Raw genomic sequence first — 26,447 nt, 5'->3', positions numbered from 1 at the left:
TAGGAATCTTACTGGTGATCATGACAGTGGACCCGGGGGTGTGGGGGGCGTGTCATGCCTTCTTTCCGTCTGAGGCAGTTGCAGAGGAGGGGGACTGGAAAAAGCCCTTACCCCCCCCCCCTTTTGTTGTTTGCGTTGATGTTGAGTCGGCGAACGGTCAGGCTGCCTGTACCTCCGCTCTTGGAAGCTGTGGAACCCTCCGTATGTACGCCCCTTGTCGAAGCACTGCTGTGACTGGGTGTACATTTTGGGCGTGGTCTTTGTCAAAATGGATAAAGACTTGGCTGTTTGTGAGCTATTTTTCTTTTTGTCCAGCTCCTCCCCTGTTGTGAAGTGGCAGAGGTCACCCCCTTCGAACGGAAGATCTAAGTTGCGTTCCTGGACGTCCGAGTTGAATTTCGTAGCCAGGCTATTCTTCTTATGTCCGTGGCAATGCAGATGGCATGGCCAGAGGTGTCAATGTGGGCCACAGTGGACACCATGATGTCCTGCACCACCATCTTGGCCTCTGCCAATCCCGCCTTGAATCGTGATGGACTCTGTGCCGGAAGCTCTGGGAGGAAATCAGCAATTTCCCGCCAGAGCCTCTGGTTAACGGCTGCCAGCATGGCATCCGCGTTGGCTTGACGAAGGTCCAAGGACGACGTGGAATACAGCTTCTTCCCGTATGCCTCCAGGATCTTCTCCTCCTTGCCTAGCAGCACCGCGGAGGAAGAGGCCGAGGACGACTGAGGCTTTGGAGTATAGTAATGCTGCAGCGATCACCAAAGAGTGCGGGTGGGACGATAGCAAGAGTGTATCCCCCTCCATATGCCTGTACTTGGTGTCCAGGTGTCGATTGACCGGCTGCACTGAGTGGGGCTTGAGCCAGCCCCTTTTGGCCAAGGCAAATACGTCCTTCTGCATCGGGATTCCCGTTCTCGCCCTGGCATGTAGCGTGAGGACTCCGGCAAGGACCCCCTCTGACGGTTGCTCGACCTCGGGTTGAGGAAGGCCCAAGTACTCTGTCAGACTCGCAAGACGTTCATGGAAGGCCTTGGCTGATGACGGTGTGTCAGGGTCCTCCTCCTCCTCATCTGTGTTCACCTGAAGGTCTGGTACCGGTGGAGGGGGGCTGGGTGCCGAAGGCTGGGGGGTGGAGACCTGAGCCTGCAGCGGAGGGTGGTACCAAGCCACCAGCCCTATTGGTTGGTGGACCAGAGCGGGCGGCAGAAGCTGAACAGGGGCCATGGGCGCCTGTACCGGGGCCTGTGGCGCCGGAGCCATGGGCGGGAGCACGTCCTGATGGAGTCACTGGGGATGACCCCACCGAAGGAGATTTTATGAGGCAGAGGAACTGTTCAAAGAACCTGTCCTCGCAGGCCGGAGTGTTGGTAGGCGATATTGACAGTAGTGAGCGGCTGCTGGAGCCCTTGCGTGCCCTGCCCATATGGGGGCAGCAGGAACCTGCCTTGCGCGAAGAAAGGGGAAACTGTAGGCCACATACCTGGTTGAGACCAGTCCCACCTTGACACACATTCCTCCACCTGCTGCCTTCCTTGGAGCTGCGTTGGCCGGATGTCTGTATTTTCTGGCGCAGCTGCCTTTTTGTCGAGCTGCCTTCCACGTGCCTGCGTAGTGTTGCTCGGCTCACTGGGCCCTGCTCTGTCCAGGACTTTCGCCCTCGGCGGATCTGCTGGTAGAACTGTGTATAGGTGCCCCCTCAGACATGTTGCCAGTTCTGGGGCGTAGCCCCTCGGGTGAAGATCCGATCAAAGAACCTTTGGGTCCCTCAGCACCGTCACCGGGAGGATCCACTGACCCCTCGGCCTATAGCCGATTCAGCCTCGGTACTTGTGCTGGTACAATGACGGATGATGATCGGAATAGTCCCTTCATAAATTCTTTCACCAGGCGATGAGACCACAAGGACGCCCGTCCTGTAGTCCTGGTATATCGGGCGATGGCAGGCAGATGTATTTTGATGGAGGCGTGAGCCAGACCAGCTTTGGTACGGCAGTACTTGAGGCGCCATAATCCGCAGAGGGTTAATCTTCTGTGCACGGCACCAGACAGAGAACCTCTTCGACTTATGACCGTAACACTTGAGAGTTGAGGACGCCCTGGCTTTTGCAAGAACCTCTCTGCAGTCAGCTGGGATATCGTACCCTCCAAACTCTAGTGTTGCAGGAGCCAGGCCTGCAAGTTCAGCAACTGTGGGTCGTGATGGAGAATGGCGCCTCCTTCTCTGGAGAGAAGATCCGCGTCCGCCGGCAGCTTGACTGGTGGGGACGTTGACAAGTCCAGAAGGTCCAGGAACCAGATCTGCCTCGGCCACGCCGGTGCGACAAGGATCATTCTGCACCTGGACTTCTTGAGCTCGTTGATGAGCAGCAACGGCAACGGAGGGAACGCGTATAGAAACAGGCCGTCCCAGGGGAACGAGAAAGCATCGCCCATGCTCCTCGGCTGCGGGAACCTGCTGGCGAACCTCTGGCACTTGGAGTTCGTCGCCGTCGCGAAAAGGTCGATCTGGGGTTTGCCCCATCGTCGAAAGAGCTGATCCACCTGGTCCTGACGTAGTTCCCACTCATGGCACGAGCGCAGCTCCCTGCTGAGTGAGTCGGCGATGGTGTTTTTTATTCCTGCCAAGTGGAAGGGAACCAGAAACATCCCCTGGGCGACGGCCCAGGGCCACAGATCCTGGGCTTCCTTGGATAGGGCCGGGGATCTGGTTCTGCCTGCTTCCGGATGTAGAACATCGTGGTGGTGTTGTCAGTGAAGATCCTCACCACCTGGCCCTTGAGGGACGGGAGAAAGGACCTGAGGGCCCAGAAAACTGCCAGGAGCTCCAGGATGTTGATGTGGAGCGGCTTCTCCTCCGGGAGCCAAAGGCCTCTCGCGTGAAGATCTACGGTGTGGGCTCCCCACCCCTCCAGGGAGGCATCCGTCGTCGTCGTCACCGTCACCTGGTGGGCCGGGGTCTGAAAGTCTGTCCCTGCCGCTAGATGAGCATGGGTGCCCCACCACCGGATTGCTTGTCGGAAGGTGTCGTTGAGAGGGATCCTGTCCTCGAAGCTGCCCGTCGCTTGAATCCAGCGGGCGTCGAGGAACTCCTGTAGAGGGCGCATCCGAAGCCTGCACAGGCGCACGAGATAAGTGCAAGAGGACATCATCCCGAGGAGGGACTTGATGGACCTCACTCTAGCCACGTCCGTGGCCAGCAGACGCTGCACCTTGCCTAGAATGGCCTTTGTCCTTTCCTCCGACGGCGAGGCCAGACGCGCCACTGTGTCGAGCTTGGCTCCCAGAAACAGTGCGACTTGAGAAGGGACCAGGTGGGACTTGGGGAAGTTGATGGAGAACCCCAGGTCCGTGAGCAGCTGGAGGGTCTTCGCTGTTGTTCTATAGTGAGCTCCCTTGTCCTTGCACGGATGAGCCAATCGTCCAGGTAGGGGTAGAAGTGGATCCCCTGCAGGCACAGCCGCGCCGCCACTGGAGCAAGGCACTTGGTGAAAACCCTGGGTGCCGACTTCAATCCGAACGGGAGGGCCTTGAACTGGTAGCGCCGCCCTTGGACCACAAACCTGAGGAACTTCAAGTGCCGTTTTAGAATGGGAATGTGAAAGTATGCATCCTCCAAATCCAACAACGACAGGAAATTGCCCTCCTCCAGCTGTCCCAGCACGTGCTGGAGGGTGACCATCTGGAACTTCAGTGCCTTGATGTACTTGTTCAGTCGTCGCAGGTCTAGGATGGGTCGCCACCCTCCTGTCTTCTTTTTCACGAGGAAGTACCTTGAGTATACTCCGGAGCCCTGGAGCCTCTTTGGGACGAGCTCAATGGCACCTTTGTTGAGCATTGCCCTTATCTCCAACAGCAGTTGAGGGACGTGTTTTTCTTTCCTGGCCACGGGAGGAATGCGGGGGCACTTTTTTAGAAATTCGAGGGCGTGCCCCTGGGCCAGGGCATCCAGCACCCATCGGTCGGTGGAGATAGACTCCCACACGACGAACTTCGCCAGCCGGCCTCCCACCGGGGTGCTTCGGTGGGGGCCCGACGCCACTGTCGGTTCAATCTTGCTTGGAGGACGCCTTGCCGCCTTGGCCTCCCTGGCGATGATGGTGGGATCCACCCGAATTGCTTCGTCCTCTATAGGCTTCCTGCGACGAGGAGCGGGCCGCTTGGCGGTACGTAGAGGAGCCAATGCTGAATCCCTTGGAGGCACCCTGGTTGCCTCCGGAGCTCCGAAAGGGCGGCCTTCGTTGCTGGAGAACTCCCAGGGCCTTAGCTGTCTCTGTGTCCGCCTTGATGGCTTGGAGGGACTCATCCACTGTTTTCCCAAACAGGTTGTTCCCGTCGAACGGCATGTCCAAAACCTTGGCTTGTACATCCTGGCGGAAATACGTCGCCTTGAGCCACCCTCGTCGTCTGAGGCAAACGCTGTTGCCTAGCTGGCGGAAACCATTGTCGGCAATGTCCGTTGCCACCGTTATGGCGTGGTCCAACGCCACCTCACCTTCTTGCAAGATCTCCAGGGCCTCAGCCCTCTTGTCGTCCGGTAGGAAGTCCAACAGGGGGCGATCTTGTACCATAACTCCCTGTCGTAGCGGGCCACGATCGCAAGGGCGTTGGCCGCCTTAATCGTTGTTGCTGCCGACGAGATAACTCGTCGTCCCATTGCATCCAGCTTCTTTCCTTCGCTGTCCGGCGGGGAAGTTGACGTTGAGGCTGATGCCCCCCCCCCGCTTTCTTCTTGGCTGCTGCTGAGACGACCGAGTCAGGGGTCGGTTGCGCCCTAAGGCACAAAGGTGCCGCGTCGGGGACCCGGTACTACTTCTTGTACCGATCCCTCTTGGCAGGCGTCGTAGACGGGTTCTTGAGAAGGGTGAGACCCTCGTCCCAGATGTCATCCAGCAGAGGCACAGCGACGACTGTCTTCCTCTTGGCCTTGCGCCGTTGGTAAAGCAAACCTTCCTTCTCTTCGGGGCAGAGCTGAAAAAGCTCAGATGCCCTGGCGATAATAGTGTGGAAAGACCCAATCTCGTCGGGCGGGAAGGCCCAGGATGGAGGCGATGGGAGCTCCATCCCGTCGTCGCCGCCGTCGTCATTCGTACGAGTCGTGGCGGTGTCCGTTCCCGTGTCATCCCCAGGTACAGGGGACATGGGCAAAGGCTGGGCAGGCCGCGAGTGCTGAAAAGGCGGGGCTGGAATGGTCCGTCTTCTCTTGTTTGGGGGACTTCCCGATGGGCCTGGCTCTGGCTCCTCCGTCGGGCCTGTTTCCGGCTCCTCTGTCGGTGGTAGGGGCATTCTCGTCCTTATCTCCGAACATAAGGATTGTATTGCCAACAAAATGGCCGCCGAGTTGTCCTGTGGCTCCGGAAGCGACGGTTGACTAGGAACCTCGCCGGCACCGCCGTTGCTCTCGTCGTCCCCTTTGTCGGGATCCCTCCCGTGGGACCAGGCCTCTTCGACGCCCTCGTCGAGGCCCTCCAAGACTTCAACCAGTTCCTCATCGGAGGTTGTGTTCGTGTTCACAAGGGCCACAGGCACCCCCCCTCTTTTTCCGCCGGGGTATTCACGGGGGTCTTCTCGATGGGCCTGAAAGAGGTTTCCCTGCGCGGTGGCAGGGAGACTCTGGGCCCCGAGGTCGCCTTCACTGGTGTAGCCTCCTCAGGCTGCACCAGGGCCGCCGCGACTTCCTCGATAAAGGCCTTGGCCAGGTGAATCAAGGCCTTCACCTTCTGCGGGCCTGTGGCCTTCACCTTGGGGGGAGGGTCACCGCCTCGGTCCCCCTCGGCTGGATTATTTGAGATCGACCGGGGCCTCTCCAGAAGCTTCGCCGGGTTCTCGGCCTTCCTCTTCCCTGAGCCAGAGTGTTGGCTCGTGGTTGATGGCGCTGGAGAGGATGCGCCCTGCCTGGCAGCCGAGGAGCCCGACCGTTCGGCACTCCCGGTGTCCGGGGACTCGCAGTGCTTTGCCTTCTGTTGGGCCCCCGTCGCCGGGGCGCCCTCACAGGACTTCGAAGACCGCTCAGACTTCTTCTCACCCGACGGGCTCTTTCCTTCCAGCCAGTTGGAGAGACGAAGGTGTCGGTCCCTGATGGTCCGTTCCGACATGTTCCTGCAAAACGCACAGTCCTTCTCCACGTGTGTTTTGTCCTCATGAAGGCAGTAGAGACATTTCGAGTGCTCGTCCTCCTTGAACACATTCTGCAGCTGGCATCCAGGGCAAACCCTGAACAGCTTTCCGGGCGTCGAGCTTCCTTTCTTCTGGGCCATGTACGGGAAGGCTGCAGAAACTTCTGGACTCCTCCAAGAAGTGTAACTCGACAAAAACTTCATCCTTGAGGGGCGTAGAAAATCAGAAACGGGTCCCCGCTGATCGGATGTAGACACGGTGGAGCTTGAGGCTCTATTTGACCGAAAAATGAGAAAATCTCTTTGAAAAAGCGCAAAAACGCAGCAAAAAGCTTGAGAGCTAAACACGAGGACTCCCAACACTTGAGCGTGTGGTAAAAATCTGAGGATGGCTGCCAGTGGGGGGGGGGCTTAGGGAGAGGGCAGTCATTGGCTGGGGGCAGTATGACCCAGAGATCAGTGATTGGTTACTACTAAGAAAGACATATCAGAAACTAAACGGATACTGATTTTTTCTTTACCGAGGATTTCCGGCCTGACAGGGAATATTCATGAGCATGTGAATCCATGCCAGACCCCATGGTGGAGAACTGAAGACATTTCTACAGGATTCTTATCCCAAATCCTGGCTGGATGCAAGTACAAGTTCACCAACGGTAAGGCTATACACCATTCAAACAGCCAGCAGTGGTCCAATCAGGGAACACTGAGGGTTTCACTCATGCACACCCCCTAGACTCTTTGGCACATTGATGTGGAGTGGGACCTGACAGTCCCACCCACTTCCATAGTCTACACAGTAATGGCATGCCTGTGAAAACAGCAGCTTTCCTGGGCGAATGCATGACTATATTAATTCCTCAACCTGAGAAGGCAGGAAGAAGGCCAAGAAACAAAATGGGCAAAGAACAAGCGAAGACTCTTGGCACTAGCCATGTTTAGTGGCCAGGCGCAGTAAACGTTAATGTGTACACTAAAAATACTGCAATAATGGCAAAAATGTATCTTGTGCCACCATCTAGTCTTTAGGTACATATGAAAGTAACCAGATATCCCCAGTGTAAAACACTAGGGTGATACAAAAGTGTCTCCACTGCACTGCAAGATGCTTTGTGCACTGTTAAAAAGTTACCCAAACAGATAAAAGGTAAAAAGACAATAGGGAAAAACAGTGTGAAGGACTGATCAGTTTCCCCGTGACAAATAAGCAAAAGGCCGGGGAGTGACGCTGAAGGCTTCACTTACCTGTAAAAAGTCTGGACACGTTCTAAAACAAAAGCAAAAGGTTTGGGGGGCGAGGACCATAGAATATGGAGGGAAAGTGGGAGGAGGAGATAGCTTAAACTGCAGCTAGGCAATCTGCCTTCATGCTCTGGATTGCTCAATTGTTAAAGACATTTTCTGTAAAACTGAAGTCTCTATTTCGTAGTGCAGCCTGTTGTAGATGCACCCTTTTTCTATCAACCTCTGACCAAGTTATCACATTCCTGGCTTCTATATACCAAATGGCTCCACGTCCTCTGACACCTTCAGCTAGTATGTTGGGTAGTGATGTTGGCTCAAAAGACAGGTCTGTCTAACGGGGTCACTAATAGTTTGGGTCCGCATGGCAGCCATGAAGGTCTCCAGACTATAATCTCTGTCTCGGCGGAGTCCTTGAAACAGAATCCGTCATTGTGCAGTAAGATGGTTAAATATTTAATTAAAAACAAAAATACACTATTTAGGTGCACAAAAAACAGAACACTTAACAGCACTCAAAAGGTACAATGACAGAGGAATATCAAGCTATGAACAAAGGACACAATGTTCAGAATTTTAGAATATGGATACTTATTTACCAAACATTACAGGTAACAGGCAGAACATATGGCCCATCAGCAACCAGTCATTTAGTAAAAATATATTCCCAAAAAAATGTAGACTGGAAAGAAAAAATTGAAGCTGTGTTGGTCCAGTTTTGAGATTTAAAAAGAATACAAGCTTTTATTGGACTAACTGAAAATAATCTACTTCACAGGTACAATATTAGCTTTTAAAATCCCATAGAAGTTACCTTCCGTTGAAGTCTAAGCAACTCCAAACGCTAATTCATTGTACAATCAAGGATGCTAATCCTAAAAAAAGTATCGGAACAGTTTTTTTTGTCAAAAACAGTTAGGTGACAATACAATTAAAAAGGTTTTACATGAACCATTCAATGAAAAAATTGCTAAGTCAATCAAAACGACTGCACTGTGTTACTAAACGTCAATGTAACTACACAGCTAACACTACACATACCTGGGCAGCCATTTGAGCATGAAACTTTTGTATCTGAGTTTGCAAGGCATCATTCTGATCCATAAGTTCCTTATGAATACATAAAAATAGGAAAGAAAATATGAGTGAAAACATCAAAAGGCTACAACATGTAAGGCAATATTTGGGCAGGACATTAATATACATGATGATATACAAACAAAGCTCTGCACGCCTAAGCTTAACATAATACTGACAAGCCACAAAGAAACACAAGAAAATGTCAGTAAACCTTGGGGGCAATTGCATTCCAAGTCTCAAAGGCACTCAAGTTGTTCCCAATCTTTTTAAAATTGGTCACTTAACTGCTGCAACAGAGTGGTTTACTCAACATAGGACTTGACAGTCCAAAAGTTATTTTTGGCCGTTTTGTATTAGAGCTAATAAATAAACCATTGTTTCCAAACAACAAAAGGGTCCATTATTTGTGTGTAAATGTCCACTTTCTCCAGTGGTTGCTCTTTATACTTCACTTTTCGACAGCTCTCCAATTGTGGGACTCTGAGGAGTGGCTGCACCAACCTTCATCCACTTCCTAAAACCGGTCTCTGTTATTGGCTTTTGACCTCCTTCATTCTCCAGATACTGTTGAATATCTACTGGGTTTCTTATTCTCTCCCAACTATGGGAATAACCGGAGCTTTTTTTACTTTCCATTTCTATGGTTCTACTGCACTCTTCAGCCATCTGCTGTCCTACAGATTTTTAACAACACTTCTAACTCCCATTACCTAGGGATCTTTCAACGTCCAACATCATGGACCACTCTGGCTTTGTCTGTCAATTCTTTTTTTAAAATATATTTTATTCGTTTTATACATAACCACAACCAACAATAAACAAAAAGTTACATGATCCACAATTGCTTCATACTGTTTTCCGTTAACTCCCCCCACCCCACTCCTGAGCCTGTTCTTCCCTAACTTTTGTTCATTCTACTACACTGTCCCCAGCATCCTCTTGCTTGTGTGCTTTGGGTGGCACCATCCGTTTCATGACGATCAAACAATGTCACAGTCAATGCAATCCACTGGAGAATGTCCATCCCCAACTCCCAGAGCTTTTTCCCCACACCCCCGTTTCTGCCAATGACCACTTCCTCAGGTCCTGCCACCATTTATCAATCCTGGGCTCAGAGGCGGATTTCCATCTCATTGCAATGCTACGTTTAGCTAGTATGTAAATGAGGTCTTTCATCTTTGCCATGGTTTTCTGTTTGGCATTCCTCTTAAACAGGCCCAACATGCAGGCCTCTAGGGAACTGTACATCATAAGAGATGCCTGCACTAGCTACTTTACACGCCACTCCCAAAGAAGGCCTGAATCACTCGACATACCCAAAGCAAGTGAATCAATCCTACATTTTCCTCTGTACATCTGGGACACACATTCTGGCCTCCTTTCAATTTTGCTATAGCTGCAGGTGTAAGGTATGCCCTTTGCATAATATACAATTGTATTAGCTGTAACCTGGCATTCCTGGACACTCTTATTGTATAGGGTGATCCTATTCCATTCATTCGTCAGTCGTCAAATCTAACTTCCTGTTAACCAACTTCCCTTCTTCATGTCACTTCACCTTCCATCTTCTCTTCCTTCATCCCCTCTCTACCTTTTTTGCCAAATCATTTCCACTGTATACCTTCATTCTTACTGTTTAACGACTAGTCCCCTCTACATCTGTTAGGATACTATGCCTCCAATCGCCTCAACAGTGTTTGGTAGGGTGTTTACTTAGCGAGTTCCTGTAAATCAAGTGGTAGAATAGCATGAGCCGACAACTCCCACTGAGTCAAATGGTTATAAGGTACAGTAAAAATATTTAGTTATCACATAGTAAGGGACAGTCCACACAATATACCTGTACAAATATATTATGTAATAAACTTGCATATAGGCTTTAACTACAAAATATACAGGTATATACATATTTAAAATTACTTTGTAGAATACGGATACAAATACAGAAATTGATCACACCATGACATTTTCAAACCGTTCATCCTGATCTCCTTGAATGAAAATATTGGCAATAAGTAATACCTCCTCAGCCTATCATGCCCTGGGCAAAACAGAAGAAAATGCTTTAATATTTCCACAAACCCTACAGTGTTTTTCCCGCACCACAGTCCAGCTCGATGTAAACTCGGCTACCCGCAAAGTGTTGGTGCGCAGCTGCACAAACAGCATTCAGGCATATGCTGGTGTGTCACAATCCAGATATGGTTCAAATCCTCAACTGATTTTAGCACTATGTAGGGGTCTCCTATTTCAACACAGTACAGGCCCTTTTAATTTTATCCAGAATGACCTACCGACAAATGGATTTGACGCTGGCTTTCGCTCTCAGCGTTATACCTTCTGGGGTTACCCAGTAGTCCAAAAGACCCAATTCTTCAAAACCCTTTTGAACAAATTTGGGCCAGGCGAACGACGTAGCCCCAGAGAACAATAACGGGCTAATCAGTGCTTCCTTATCTATACTTTGCCAATTCAGGAACACTCCAGAGCCTAATCCAACACAGCAGGGGCTTGGTGGCAATTACTTTATTTATCAGTTTGAGGCTGCTTTCCCATCGCAAGCTTGCCATTGGGGCTCCCTTAGGCTGCATAAGTAAACTCTGTAAAAAATTGTTATCTGCTACACACAGCTCAGCTAGAGGGTGGTGACCCCACAATTCAGCCCTCTAGCTTGCTGCTGCCCTACCTTGTTCTAGATACAATTTGATAGCTGGGGAGATAGCACTGTCATGATCTCTGCTTCCAAAAGATCAGGACTTGCCCGACTCCCTTGGAAGCAGACCCATAACCCCGGTTCTGAGTGCCAGCCAGTCCCAATTGGGACCTTTTGCACCCTGTCCTGGCGCCAGTGGCACCAGGCTCATAAAGATGCCCAGTCCCAGCGCTGGAAGCGCCGGGCTCATAATGCTTGGGTGGACTTACCTGCAGCAGACCATGCTGCTTACTTACCTGCCAGTTGAACCCCTGATCCTCTTCTGTTTGGGACTACTTTTCCTGTTGGGTGGGGCAGGAGCCACTCCCTAGGTTCAGAACACTGGAACTCTTCTGGAAAGCAGGAACTCTTTTCTTAGGCGTGGCTGTGGAAGGAGACACCTAAGCACTACAGGAGGCTATTTAAACCACACCCGATGGATGAATCTTGCTTTGCGTTATTCTGCATTCTCTGCAGCAGAACGCTCATCGTGTCTTCTGCTTCTGATCCTGGGCCTAAGGGAACAAAGGCTTACCATCCTGGAATCCAGTCTTCAGCAGCACCTGTAAAGACAAAGAAAGAACAGGTTAGCACTACGGTATTCAGTGGCAGCGCATCTCTTACCTGGTCCATCGGCTGTCACCAACGCCTCGCGCTGCATTCCGGCATCTGAAAGACAAAGGCTTACCTACTCTTCGCATGCTCCGGAGGTCTTCGCACTGCATTCCGGCATCTGAAAGACAAAAGAAGGTGCGTTTAAAGACATTGGGCAACTTTATTACTCACGTGCCATTACTCCTTCCCACGCCGAATCCAGTGGGTATTCCAGCACCCTTCAGCTTCTCTAAAGCTCCGAACTTGTACCTGCAAGATAAAAGGCACAGTTAGTGCGCATCGTGAAGCAGGTTACAAGCGCTTACTTACGTGCTTTCAGGCGCTTCTATTCCTCACGCGGGTTCGATCCTCAACTCTCATCAGCCCGCCATCCGCCATCGCCGGAACCCTGCAAAACAAGAGATATCATTACAAAAGACTTTTAAGACATTTGAAGTGCCCAGAACTTACCGTTCGTGCAGTTAACGACGGACAGCAGTCCTCTGAGGTCAAGAGGCCTGCACCCTTATCCAGTGAAGAAACTGGTTACGGCACCCTGCCCCGAGGCAGATGGAGAGCTCGGCGTTCACTTACCTAAGGTGAGGGTGTTAACCTTTGGGGTTCTACAGGAGAAGAGAAAGGGAAGAGGAGAGAGGCACCCAATAACCCCAGTTCATTAATCCCATATTTTCTATCTGCAGACATCTTACTCTTCGAGTCAGACATACAGTGCACAGAGGTCCAGCCCAAAGAGCCAACCGTGTGTTACACATCACCTTTGAAGATACGGCATTCACCCAGTCAAGACCGGCCCCTCTGCGGGAATCAGGTGAGCGTTACAAGCACCCCTTCCCAGTTTATTAAAAAAACATTGAATTCCCCCGCTGTATTTCTCTAGAGTTGTGGTAGCTTTGACAAGATGAGATGTCCATGAGAGATCCTCAGAGAATCTTATGCCCAAGTAGTCATAATGGGCCACCTGTTCCAACTCGTAATTGTCAACCATCACCTTCAACTTTATCTTTTTCTGGCTCTTTGTGCCAAATACCATCGCCTTTGCCTTTTCAAAATGTAATGACAATGAGAGATCCTGACATTTTTCTTTAAACATTTTCAAACTATGTCTTATTCCCATGGGTGTGGGTAGATAGCAATACAGCGTCATTGGCAAATAGGAGTGCTGGGAACCTGTCCGGCCCCAACTTTGGAGCATCAGTACTGGTAGCCATTAACTCCTATTATTGCATTTACATACAAGCAGAACAAAAGGGGGGCTAGGACGCACCCCAAAGTAAAAGTGCGGCCCAGGAGGATAGCTCAGTGGCAACGTGTTCGCCTTAGAAGCAAGACGACACGAAGCAACACAGGTTCGATCCCCGGGTCCGCGCTAAGAAACGTCTTGGAATTGAAGCACGTTATAAATACGCAACTGAGACCACCAGGGGGCGTGGAGCATGGGCCTAGTGTGCTGTTCCAGTCCCCGGCCAGGATTATAAAGTGAAACCGGAGAGGACCTGAGCTCTGTGTGGTTGGTCCCACCGAGACCGCGGACCAAGGGATATAGGCCAACACAGATCTCGGTCAAGGTGCCAGGTGAAGGCTCCCTGAAGGACGCCGGCGGCCCTGACCAGCCTGCGCCTGGGATCCCAGAAGCAGTTCGTCTAGTGCCATCGATCCTCCGGGGGGCCGTGGTGAGGCCTGAAGTGCTGGGGACCCCCCCCCCACACTCACAGAACACTCCTGGAGGTCGAGCGCGGGTGGTGGTGCCCCTGCGCTCACAGCCCTGAGTGGAGGGCGCGGGGACCGGAACCCCACCGAGACGAGGACCCGTGGGAGCCCATCGGCGGTGAGAGGCGAAGACCGGGCCCCCCACTCAGACGGTACACCGGAGCAAGGGAGTGAAGGCCGACACCCTATAGGACCACAAGACCCACCCACCGGAGCGGAGTGGGAGCCCCCCCAACTCGCTCCTCGAGCTGAACAGCCCGAACAGAGATACATAAGGACGCCGGCGACCTGGACTAGTGCTAGCCAAGGACCCCAGAGGCATCTCGCGCCGCCACGCCATCGGCCCCCCAGGAGGCCGCGGTGGGGCTGGAAGGGCCAGGATCCCACCCCACGGAATACATCGGGAGGCTGGGCGTTGAGGGTGCCGCCACTGCGCACATAACAGCCTAGGCCCCCAACCTGCACATAGCACGCCGGAGCATGCAAGTCGAGGTGGGCACCTGGTGGGACTTGAAGAGCCTCCGACCCGAGATGTACAGGCCCCCCCCCCAACTCACCCCCGAGCGGGGAGGCCTCCGGGGCGACCTACACACGGCGGCGCCAAGAAGAGGGGCCCGGGCCTGGATCATAGGCCCACCCTGAAGATCGCAACAGAGTGGAGGTGAGGAGACGGTGGGTGGAAGCGGGACAGTGAGGAAACAGTGGTGGGGCGCCGCCCCCTCCTCCCTCTATCCGCCGCGGCCTTTCTAGGGCTACAACTCTGTGACCGGCCATCCCAGAAGGGGGCACCTCACCAGCGGCACCTCGCCTCCTCCAGTCTACACAGCAGAGGCCTACCACAATAAGCAGGCCACAGTCCAGAGCATTGGAAACCCCACAGGGCCCCCGGCACAACCCTAAGGCCTATAGCCAGGAACCTGGTACCCCGACAACAAAGAGGGGCCGGGACCGCCTGGCAGAACCCTGGGACCCCAATAAGAGAGCCCAGTTAGAAGTACCACACCAGGAAGCATCAAAAGAGCAAAATCCTGGAGCGGACCCCAGCCACCGGGACAATCGTTTCCCTCCAACATTTTCGCTGCTCACAAACAGCCCCGAGTGAGGCCTACGGAGCCATCATGCCCTCAGGTAGCGAACCCCCTCCCACAGCGCTCACTAAGGATGACCTCAAGGACATTCTTCAGGAGATTAAAGCTATCCGCACCGACATACAGGCCTCGATAGTGGACCTCAGAGGAAGAATGGATACCTTGGAGGAGAACATGGAAGGAATGAAAAATAACCAACTCCAGACAGACTTGTTGGACATGAAATATGAGGCGAGGCTAACGGACCTAGAAATGAGAGACATTATCTTGAAGATGGATGACCTGGAAAACAGGGAACGCCGAAATAACCTACGCATTATGGGTGTGACTCAGCAAAGAGGAGAGATGGCGGCCGATGTGGGGAGGAAGGTCCAAGGTCTGATCAACCAACTTTTTACTTTAGAAGGGGGTAAGGAAGTTCAGTTGGAGAGAGCACATCGAGGTGGAGGGGGTGGCCCAACGTTAATAGTGGTGTAATTCCTCCGATATAAAGAGAAAATGGAGGTCCTGGAGAAGGCAAAGAGGCTTGAGAGCTTTATCTTTGAAGGTGATACAATTAAGATCTACCTAGACCTGTCCACGCTCACCCACAGAAGAGAGTGTCGCCCGCTCACCCAGTGGCTCACCACCCAGGACATACGATACAGGTGGTCTTTCCCATTTGCCCTCTCTTTTGAACGATCTGGCGTCGATTACAGGGTGACTACTGGCAAAGAAGCCACGCAAGTTCTCCAAGTGCTCAAGGGTGACGTTCCGGAGGAAGGAAATGAAGAGGGCACACAAGTTTAGCCGGAAACCAGGAGACAGCCTGAGGGCCCCTGGTCCACAAAGAAGACGACAAAGGGCAGAAGAAAATTCAGGAAACCAAACACCCCAACGTCAGAGGCTGAGGCGGACTAGGCGAACAAAGACTTACCATCAGGAAGTGAAAGGTCTCCAGTTTAGTAATCCCGGCCGGGCATACCGAGTTCATTAAGGGACTTGCAGTGGATGGACTCACATTCACCCTGTTGGCTTGCCCGTTGGCAGGCGTCCTCAATGGGAGAGGGAGGAGGGGGGCAGGTGGGGGAGGGGCTCTTAGGCACAGAACCGATCTAGCCCCAAAAGGGTACAGGGCAACTCCCACAGGACCGGGAGAAAGATGAGCAAAAGGCAAAGAACCAATGTCAGTCAATGAGAGGAAGGGCCGGGTTGAGACCCTTAGATTAGGCTCCAGCAATGTTAAGGGGCTTAACTCCCCAACAAAGCGCTCTCTTTTGGGGAAGGAAATGAAAAATGCGAGAGTAGATGCCTTCTTCGTACAGGAAACTAGAACAGTGAAGGGAGAGGAGATGGCTATACCGGGATCTCATGTGGGTCAGATTTGATTTTCTGGGCATCTGGTCACACTAAAAGAGGGGGAGTTGACATCATTCTGCATAGGAACCAAAAGCTGACCGAGGTAACCCAGTGGGGAAGGGAGGATGGGAGAGCCATGGTGGTATCGGGCAATTTACATAACTCCAGAGTCACCTTGGAAGCCATATACTGCCCTAATGTAGGTCAGATGGAATTCATCCAGGAAGTCCTTGGGAGGTGATGACCAAAGAAGAAGGGCTCCTCCTCTTGGGGGGAGATTTCAATATGTGGGCGACTCGGGAGTTGGACCATGGCGGCAAGGCCATTTCACCGGGTAGTAGAGGGGTACGACCGTACAGAGGATTTCAGGACCCAATGTGGAAGCAGAGACTGGTGGACATATGGAGGGAGCTCCATCCAATCGGGAAGGGATATACCTTCTATTCTGCAGTCCATGGTACGATGACAAGAATAGACTACCTGTTCATGAGGCACCAGTATATGAGCAGAATAGACGCCTGTGAGATCCGCCCCGGTCAGCTGGTCGGACCACGACCTGGTCTGGTCAGACATTAGCATATCGGGCCTAAAACCCAGGGAATCCCTTTGGTGATGTAACGACTTTCTTCTTAGAGATGTGCTCTTCAAAGAGGAGATGGTAACGGTGATCAGGGAATACTTCGAGCTAAATGAAACCGGTGAGGTTGACCAGGAGATAGTATGGGAGGCAGCGAAGGCAACTTGGAGGGGTAGGTTGATTAGTGATGGGGCTTCCAAAAAGAGGGTGAGGACTCTCCTAGCCCACAGGCTGAGGTCGGAGATTCTCGCACTGCAGAGGTCGGAAGGGAAGGGAGAGACGGAGAGGGATCTGGGCTCCGCAAGTGGAAAGAGACAAGAACCGAGGGAACTAGAGATGGGCAAAATTGTAGCTGGACTCCAACACCTACGTCAAAGATATTACGAAAAAGGCGACAAAGCTGACGCCATCTTGGCAGCCAAACTTCGAGGTCAGCGGGGCGACAGATGGGTGGCAAGAATTTTAAGTGGTGAAGAGCGGGAAAGATCAGACCCGGAGGGCATAGCTGAGAAGTTCGCCGGCTTCTATGAAACCCTATATGGGAAGGAGGGGGAGGCAGAGAAGGAAACCCTCGATGCATACCTCAAAGGCGTCACCCTCCCCACCCTTGGAATTCCAGAAGCAGCCGCCCAGGATGCTCCGATAACAGAGGAGGAGGTACTCAAGGCAATATCAGGCCTGAAGTTGGGAAGGGCCCCTGGAGAAGATTGGTATACCGCAGGCTTCTACAAGGCCTTCTCAGGCCAGCTGGCGGGGTTCTTGGCAGGTCTTTTCACCAACATTATGTCCACAGGGAGGGCACCCCCATCCTTTGGTAAAGCTCTAATCACAGTGATCCCTAAGGAGGGGAAGGACCCAGCAGACTGTCGTTCTTATAGACCAATTTCACTCCTGAATGTGGATGCAAAACTATTCACCAGGATTATTGCCACAAGGATAGATGGCCATATGCCGGGGCTGATGCACTCTGAACAGGTGGGCTTTATACAGGGGAGGCAGGGGGCGGACACTCTTCGTAAGACTCTGCATGTCATGAGGGAGGCGGCACCTGTTGGGCAGAAACCTGTGCAGTTCCCTTAGGGACCACTGCAAAAGATTTAGTACTACAGGTGGTTGGCAGTAAACCCAATTGGTAGCAGTCTGTACCACCCAGATTTACCTGGTAGCTGTGGCTGAGCAGTCAGACTTTTCTCAAGATGAGTTAGGCAGTATATAGAGTACACACAATAGGTACAGAGATACAGTAGCACAAGCAAACACTGACCAGAGCTTTGGTGTAAAAGTATATAATTATTTATTTAAAGACACACTTGTAAATTACACAAGCACAAAGAGGTAAGTAAATTCAACACACAGTCACTATTATATATATACAACCCTAGTTACTTATTAGACAAGTCTTAATGAGAAACACCACTTATGTTCAGACAGAGGTGAGCGCTTAACATAAGATGGCACTCTAATAAGTTATTAAAAAGGGAGGGAAAAAGGCAGAGTTATGAAAGCACACAAATTTCAATGCTTTTCAAAGAACCACAGTGAGGCAGGTTAGGCAAAGTCTACTGGAGAGCAAGGAAGTTCAAATGCCCGGCCCACTCTTAGAGAGAGCAAGCGAAAGGTGTCCAGGATCACACAGTGGGGTTATGCCCAAAGAGTCTTTGTAGAAAGTTCACAAAAGACTGAGATCAAGTCAGGAAAAGTTAGTTAACAGGCCCCAGGCTAGACCAGGTTAGAAAGTCGAGGATTTACTGTCACCCCGAAAGGTCAGTCGCAAGGGAAGCCAGGCGGGACGCAGTACCTGAAAATGGGAAGAACGCTCCAGCGGGGACAGTTGTTCCTGGCAGCGGGTGCAAGTCGGTGTTTCATCCAGAGGAAGAGGAGGTCTCGACGTGGAGGAAAGCTGAAGGTCGTTGCACTGCCAGAGAAGAAACCAGCCGCAGAGTTTTCCGGTTACAAGGTACCACCCTTTCCTTCGTGCTAGTGGTAAACCGTGGTATTCCGGTTGCCGGGGTGCTTGGCACGGGCAAGGCGGCCACGAGATGGTCCAGGAAGGCGAAAAGACGGGCAAACTGGTTATCCCCACCAGTCAGAGGAAGAAGACTCTCCGGAATGGAGATCTCCTGTCGTCTGGAAAAGTGGTGAGATGGCTTAGCAGGGCTCCACCGGTGGTGTCGTCGTTGCAGGTCGGCTCGGCTTCTCCCTCCTCGGATTCTTTAGGTCCTGTGGCAACTTCTGAAGTTCCAGTCCCCAAAGCCCTGCTTTTATGCAGAAAACCCCCCATTCATTCAGCCTAGCTGTCACTCAAACATGCTAAGCGGTGAGCCGGGCGGCTCACCACTTGGGCCAATCAGGACGGAGTGCGACTTGAGTTGCCGAGGCAACTCAGTCCAGGGTGCCTAAACCCCCTCCCACACCCCCTGTGGTACCCAGACAGAGTGGCACCACTTTTGGAGGCTTCTGTGGAGATGCCCGCCAAAAAGTGGAACAAAGGGCTCGACTTGGGTTGGAGTCACAGAAGCGAACACAAACGCCATTTTGGAACCAAGTTTCGGTAAACAATACCAACCGGTGAATTTATATTAATTTAATAAACTGTTTGAGGCAATTTTAAAAAGTGGTAGCCTCGAACAATGGGAAAATCCCATAGGAATATATTTGCGGTCGAATATAAAAAGTAGTATCCACTGCCACCAGCCAAAACTCGGTCGGGGGGGACTGGACAGTGCCCCCTCGAACAACAGACCCCGGGGCAATCGAATTGCCCAGACCAGAACGTCCACAATATGGTTTGTACTGGTTCTGTTCACAATTGGAGACTAGTAAAGCCAATGATGACTTTACATGCCCTGGGAAACAGTAGTCAGTCCCACGGTATGGAGTCTATGTTTGGGGGTCGCTACAACACCCCAGGGTTACTGCACGGAGGGTGCTGTGTAACCCACATATCAAAAACACATGAAACCCTATCGGGTAAAGGACCGCATAGCCCATAGAACACATACAAAGTCAAAGGAACACCTCAAATCATGTCTAAGAGTGGGAGGAAAAAGTCCCACTCTTAGCAGGAGAAAACATAAACCCCAATAAATCCAGCAAAGCTGCTGGGGGACTCACTAGGTTTGGGAAATTAGCCTTAACAGAGAATTCTCCCTAACAGCACCGAAGGGAGATAACCCGGTCCTGGTGGCCATAGATGCCGAAAAGATGGATTGGGGGTTCTTACACAGTGTTCTCAAGAAGCTGGGCTTTGGAGTGGAGATTAGACAAGCCATCAAGGCCCTATACGTAGCCCCATCTGCCAGAGTCATGGTAAACCTACGCCTGTCACACACTTTTAGCCTCCAAAGAGGGAGGCAGGGCAGTCCCCTCTCCCCACTCCTATTTGCCATGACCATGGAGATACAGGCAGAATACCTCAGAGGCTCCCCGATGGTACGGGGTATAGAAATAGGAGACCGTACCTTCAAACTCGGCCTATACGCAGACCATATCCTGCTACACCTGAGGGATCCCACCAGGTCGGTCCCTGCCGGCCTGCAGGTCATTGAGCAGTTTGGTCTCTTTTCAGGCTTCAGGGTAAACATAGCCAAGTCCATGATCTTTCCTTTCGCCCGAGATACGGAAAGGAACTTGGCCGAACTGACCCCATTGGGCCTCAAAATTTGCACTGAGGGTGTAAAATATTTAGGGATTAATATTGTTAGACCTAACGAGGACTTGAGCCAGGCAAACTACCCCTCTCTGTTTGATACTGTTCAGGGACATGGAGGGTTGGGCAAAGGGGCACATTTAATTGATGCGAAGAATAAATGCCATAAAGTCGAATCTCCTCCCCAGGGTGCTATACGTTTTTCAGATGCTACAGCTGGAAGCCCCGGAACCCTACCTCAGAGAAGCCAAAAAGTGAATAACCCAATTCATCTGGCAGGGCGAGATACCCAGAATAGGGTAGGAGACCCTCACCCTACCCAAGGAAAGAGGGGGAGTATCCCCCCCAGACTTGCAAACATATCATAGAGCAGCCCAACTTAGAGCGCTGGCCCCACACCTCAGGGAGGACCCCAACAAACAATGGGTCTACCTCAAAAATGTTTACCTCCACCCAGTCACGGTAGGCGAATGGTTATGGGTCCCATTGAAGAAGCTATCAAAAAGAATTAGGGACCACCACATACGTGGAACGATGTGGAAAGCATTGGCAGGGAAGGGAACTAGAGAGAAGGTGACCACGTAGCCCTCCCCGCTGAACCACATCTGGTCCACGCCAGTCCTAGAAGAAATCCCAGCCCATGAACATTACCAGTCCTGGTTCGACGCTGGACTTTGTAGAGTTGGTCAGTTGGTGAGGGAAGACACCTTCATAACCATTCAAGAGCTTGAGGAGGCCCTGGGAATTGGTAAACTCTCCCCGCTCCTTTATTTAAGACTCAAGGGAGTCTTAATGAAACCTAAACTAAAGTCGTGTATACAAAGAAAGCTTACCCCGGTCAAACAAATTTTAAGACTCCCATGTAGAAATGAAAGGTCTCATCTCCCTCCTTTACGGAGCATTCATGATCCCCCGAGAGGGAACAACTAAAAGCCTTAGAACGAAATGGGAGAGGGACCTGGGCTGTGGAATAGGAGATGGTCTCTAGGGACGAATCTGTAGCAGGGCATTCAAGACATCTATCTCCTGCCAATATAAGGCACATGCCATTAAGCTTCTTCATAGGTGGCAGTATGACCCGATCACTCTCTCCAAGATGTTCCCTGATGTCGTCCCGATGTGCTGGCACGGATGTGGGGAAAAAGCCAACTATTGGCACATGTGGTGGTCATGCAAGAAAGTTCAAGCATACTGGTCAGAAGTCTTAAACTGGCTGAAGGAGGCAGGAGAGGGGGTTTACCCACAGGACCGTATCCTATTAATGTTTGGATTGCAGCTAAGGGATGAACACTGAGAAAAACTCCCGGACCCGACACACTCGCTATTTCTAGCAGCTCGAGCAGCTCGGGCTAGAACATGGAAGAGGGCCGCCCTCACCACGAGAAGAGAGTGGGTTGCAGTGGCCAAGGACATTTATTTAATGGAAAGACTTACAGTGGCAATACAGGGCTCAAGTGCCCAGATAGAGATGGACTGGCTACAGTTTATGGAGGTGTTCGGCAACACGGAGGACTCGCCCTGAGAATCACATGGGCCCTCGACCCGGCCCGAAACAGGCCATAGTACATGACACTTTGCTCCAGACTTGGGGGAGTCGGTCATTCACCGACGGTCTTAAGCCTGGTCGGAGTTGCCCAAGCACACTGAATAGGGACAAGCGGTTCCTGTGTCCCGAGACAATGGGTTTGGAGGGAGGGGAGAGGGTGGGTGAATACATCAGGGAATTATGGTTTGTTTTTTGAAGTTATGTTGGGCACCTGCCCAAAAGTTTACATGCTATATAAGCTCTCTGTTGCCTTTAAAAAACCAATAAAAATGGATTAAAAAATAATACGCAACTAAGACAAAAAAATACAATTACGCAACAAAAAAACAAAAATTCCTGTAACAGAGCCTTGATGCCTGAGGGCCGTGTAAGCACTTTAAAAATGCAAATAAATAAATAATGAGGAGTCAAATAACAGGTCTGAACACAGGGCCCTGAAGACAGTTTGGGTAAAAAAAAAAAAAAAGACTCCAGAAGAGTAAGCAGACTCACCAGAGGTAGTCCAGAACAAGAAATGTCCTCACTAAACCCTAGGTTGTGAGATGGCAGAGATGAGTAGCGAAGTCTCCAGCATGAACGGAAGCTGTTAGGTTCTGTATTGGCTAGCTCAGCAAGAAAGCCTTGTAATCATGATCAGAAGAATACTTCACAGGTGAGTCAGAGGGCACCCAACAGAAGATCCTATCAAAGAAAAGCAGCTGAAGATGTTCCAGCGAAGAGCCTATTAAGTGAAGACTTTGAAGCAGCAGGAGCTGGGTTGGACTAACAAACCGGGAGCAGGTCAGTATCTGATAACACTAGAGGACTGCACTGGGATGCCAAGTTGAGGTCAGGAGTACTGCTTAAAGAAATTCAGGCATCGCTACCATGGCCTAACATTGGCAGATCAAAGATTTAGCAATTATGGTTTATTGGCTCAACCGTCTGCTATTGTGGTTGAGAAAAAGTGCAGTGGACACTGGAGGTCTCCATGTCAGTACAGTATGAGCATCACTCTACACAGATTCTTCCTAGAGTAAAGCACCAGCTGACGAGGCATCCAGGCTGGGACAAAAGGCAGAAGCAGCACACGCTAATCCTGAGAAGTGAAGAGTCATAAAAGCTCCAGAAGAAAGGATGCAGTTGTCCCCATTGAATTATGGGAAAACAGCAACAAACAGTTCCTTTTGGTCGGTAGTATTAGAAATCAATGACCTTCAGTAGTGGCTACGGGCCAATCAAGTGCAAATTGAGCCCAGATACTCCAAGAAGTTTCGAACTGATATCTAGCAATAGCTACGGGGCCAACCAAGTCCATTTTCGAGTTTAAATACTTCAAGAAGAATACACGCGCACCTAGCAGGGATACTCCGATAACAGACGAAACTGCCTTGAAGACGACCAGGGGGTCGATACACGCGTCGGCTGTTTCGCTATCAGAATTAAATACACATTTATAATATACTGAGAGATTTGTATTTTTGCATGAGATTTTGACTGTTATAGAGCCATTATCAGCATCATATGGTCCAATCTAGACTGTCCACCGTTCAGTCGTCTTATGCCATAGGAGCAGTAAGAAGCAAACAATTGGAATGGCCCGTTATAGGTAGATTCCAGAAAAATGGCATTTAAAGTACTAGCTTCTAGATGTGCCTATGCCTCTGCCATGGGAGCCAGAAAAAGAGCAGTAGAACTAGTCTGTCTTTTAGGGAGGGAATTATCTTTTGCGTCTCTTTAACAGCCTTGATACACTTGTGGGCAGTGCTCCAGATAACAGGTGGTATTTTACTCTATTTTTTTAAGTTGGGAGTAAAATTATTTTTTAAGGAGTAAAAATGTAAATTCAATTTCCAATGGGAGTTTTGTAAGAGGGCAAAAATGTGTTTTATCTGGAACAAGGAAATGTTTTTCTAATAGGTATTTCTTTGCACCTAGTTATTCATGCACATTAAAAGATACAGGTTTACTTCTCCTTCAAAATAGAAGTATGCATTGACCTGTGGGCGTTAGGCCACAGTGTCTGGGTCAGGTAAAAATCTGGTATACTGGGTAATTTTCCATTCAATTGGGTAAGATTCTAGTGAAAAACAGAATGTTGGCAATTGATAAACAATGACCAACATATTGCCTCTATGAGCCAGATTAATCTGATACAATCAAGGAATGGAAATTAAAGTTATTCACCGTAGTGGCTAGAGAACCCATAGTCCACAGTCCCCTTTCCTCCATCCTAGTCGGCGTCCCCCAACATGGTGACGGTACCGGAACCTTTGGCAGCAAAAAATAGAGCTTTCCCTTTAAATTTAGTATAGCATGCAGGGGCACGGACTCTGGCGTGGGAACGCCCCGCTGAGGCCCCGCCCTCCAGCGCCTCACTTCTGTCCCCTTTGAACACATCAGACGCCTAGATAACTGGCTACTCTTATTACCTATAAGCCATTGGCATACTAGCTGGGGAGGCGGGTGGGACTTATGAGGAAAGGGGACTATGAAGTACTCCAGTCCCTACAGCGATAACTTTTATTACTCATACAATCCGTTCCCCTTTTCTCCATCCTTGTGGGAGATTCCACCGAACAAGAATATAGGGTGGAGCTGTGACAACCTGTCTCATTTCTAGGATGAAGCGAAAAGGTTCTTCAGAACCACCTGACCAAACTCTGCATCACACCCGGGGCTGGTATCCGACGAGTAGTGCTTTCAGAAGGCTGACGGAGTGGCCCAAGAAGCCGCCTTGCTCGTGGCCTTGTCTCCGACCACATGGGTATTAATCACGTCAGGAACAAGTTTGCCCATAGCTGTGTAAGCCTCAGAAATGGCCTGAACCATCCAACGGCAATGGAAGGGTTGGAATTCTTAGAGTCTGGGGAGGAGCGCCCAAAAGTCAAGAACAATGCCTCAGACTTCCTGAAGGATTTCATCAGAGAAGCGATAAAACTTGAGATCCAAGGAATGTAGGGCCCTCATGTAGGACCCTCTCTGCCTCTGAGTTTGGGAAGCAGGCAGGCAGATCTCTTCTTTCCATCTGAATCGATAGACCACCTTTGGCAGTAAGTTTGGGTGAGTACGCAAAATGGCCTTGTCGTTGTGAAATGTGGTGCAGGACTTGCATGAAAACAACACCAGCAGCTCACTAACCCGGTGTGCAGAGGTGAGAGCACCAACATCTCAGTCTTTAGCATCACCAGGCGGATGTCCACAGAGGCCATCAGCTCAAAAAGGCTTATGTTGCAAAGCTGCAAGAACCACATTGAGATCCCAGAACAGATGTAGCCTATGCACCGGAGGAAGAAAGCCTAGATAACTCCTTAAGGTGGGCCTTAACCACAGGGTTGGCTGCCGAAAACACATGCTCAGGGGAATTCTTGTAAACCCTGATGGCTGCCAAATACATGCAGCAAGTATCCACCTGAACTCCAGAGCAAGCCAGGTGTGCTTAAAAAAATAAATAAAAATAAATAAATGAGTACGTCACCAGGAGAGGTGACAAGGTCCAGACTCTTGTTGCGAGCCCAATGGTCAAACCTAGTCTGTTTGCTATTATACTGGGACCAAATCGAGGACTTCCTAGCCCGCAGAATGACGTCACAGTTGGCATCTGAGAATTGAGCATGCTGAAGCCTCTGCTGATCAGGAACCGGGCTGCCAAGGCCAGTTTGGCTAGGACTGGATGTTCCACTGCCCTGTCCTGCTGTATCTGGAAGCCCCTGCTGGGGATTGGTAAACGGACTGGACCATGGGAGCACAACTGCAGCACATCCGAAAACCAGGGTCTCAAAGGCCAGTGGGGGTCAACCAAGATGAGGCTCCAATCCATGGAGGCCCGGAACTTGTGGAGTGTCAGTTGGAGCAGAGGGGTGGAAGGGAACCTAACACCTACGGCCGTGCCAACAGATCTGGAAGGCGTCCCAGTGACCCCTGACCTGCCCATGAAGCAAACTGGGGGCACTTGGCATTCTGAGATGTGAACAAATCCATGTCTGCAAACCCCCAACGCTGGAACAGGGGCAAAAAGGAGTTGTTGTGCAACTCGCACTCGTAGGTGTTGAACCTCAAGGGACTCAACTGGTCCGCTTCAGGATTACTGTCCCATGGGAGGTAGACTGCCGAAATCTAAATCCCTTCTGAAAGGGCCCATTCCGAGATCAAAACCTCCTCCATGCAGAGATGGGGGGAGCAGGTGCCACCCTGCTTGTTCAGGTAAAACATAGTAGTTGAGGGGGGCATGGCTTGGAGCTGCCGCGAGTGGGATGGCTCCTTAGAAACTCCTGGCTGGCTCCATGCACCGGGCATAACTACAGCGGCTCCTCTCTCCATTAGCCTGCATGAAATATAGTGTCGGAATGAGGATGGAAAGCAGCGTGTTTCTCTAGAAAAATAACCCCCTAATTCGCCGGGGTTGTGCAGCAACGACCGAGTGAAGTTTATGACCCGGCGCGGAAACAAGAAAATGGCAGCCGCAACTTTCCAGCGTTCTGAGGACAACACATGGAGGGGGAGCCACCACGTTCAAGCACGCAACCGGTCCCGACGTTGATGCAGCATAGTGTTAGCAGCACTTGGTAATCGGCAACTCCGGTGGGGGTCCTCCCCAGCAACCCCCTCCACCAACGTAGCAGCTGAAAGTATCTGTGGTCCGTGGTTGAATCCTGGCTGGGGTTGCAACCAGCACCTGATCGGGATCCCCTGCAGTGCTGTCCCGTCGCATCCCTGATTTATACGCGGGGAGAAGGCTACATGTGCTAGGATCCACTACGTGAGGGCCGCCTTAGAGGGCCCTGACCCATCTACCCAGCAGCAGACTTCCCTCTA

At 51.1% G+C, this 26,447-nt stretch overlaps 1 protein-coding gene across 3 annotated transcripts in view; it reads right to left on the bottom strand.

Annotated features, from left to right (window-relative positions):
• KTN1 (kinectin 1) overlaps positions 1–26,447 on the bottom strand; it is a 3,101,875-nt gene that overhangs the window by 2,576,431 nt on the left and 498,997 nt on the right. For all 3 annotated transcript variants that reach the window (XM_069637667.1, XM_069637665.1, XM_069637666.1), the window contains one exon: positions 8,403–8,471. In XM_069637667.1, the coding sequence (XP_069493768.1) occupies positions 8,403–8,471 (69 nt within the window). The remainder of the gene's footprint in view (positions 1–8,402; positions 8,472–26,447) is intronic.

The sequence above is a fragment of the Ambystoma mexicanum genome, chromosome 14 (assembly GCF_040938575.1).
Source record: "Ambystoma mexicanum isolate Mex_15411 chromosome 14, UKY_AmexF1_1, whole genome shotgun sequence".
Lineage (NCBI taxonomy): Eukaryota > Metazoa > Chordata > Amphibia > Caudata > Ambystomatidae > Ambystoma > Ambystoma mexicanum.
The sequence above is the reverse complement of the archived record's forward strand: the minus strand, read 5'-3'. Positions and strand labels throughout refer to the sequence as shown.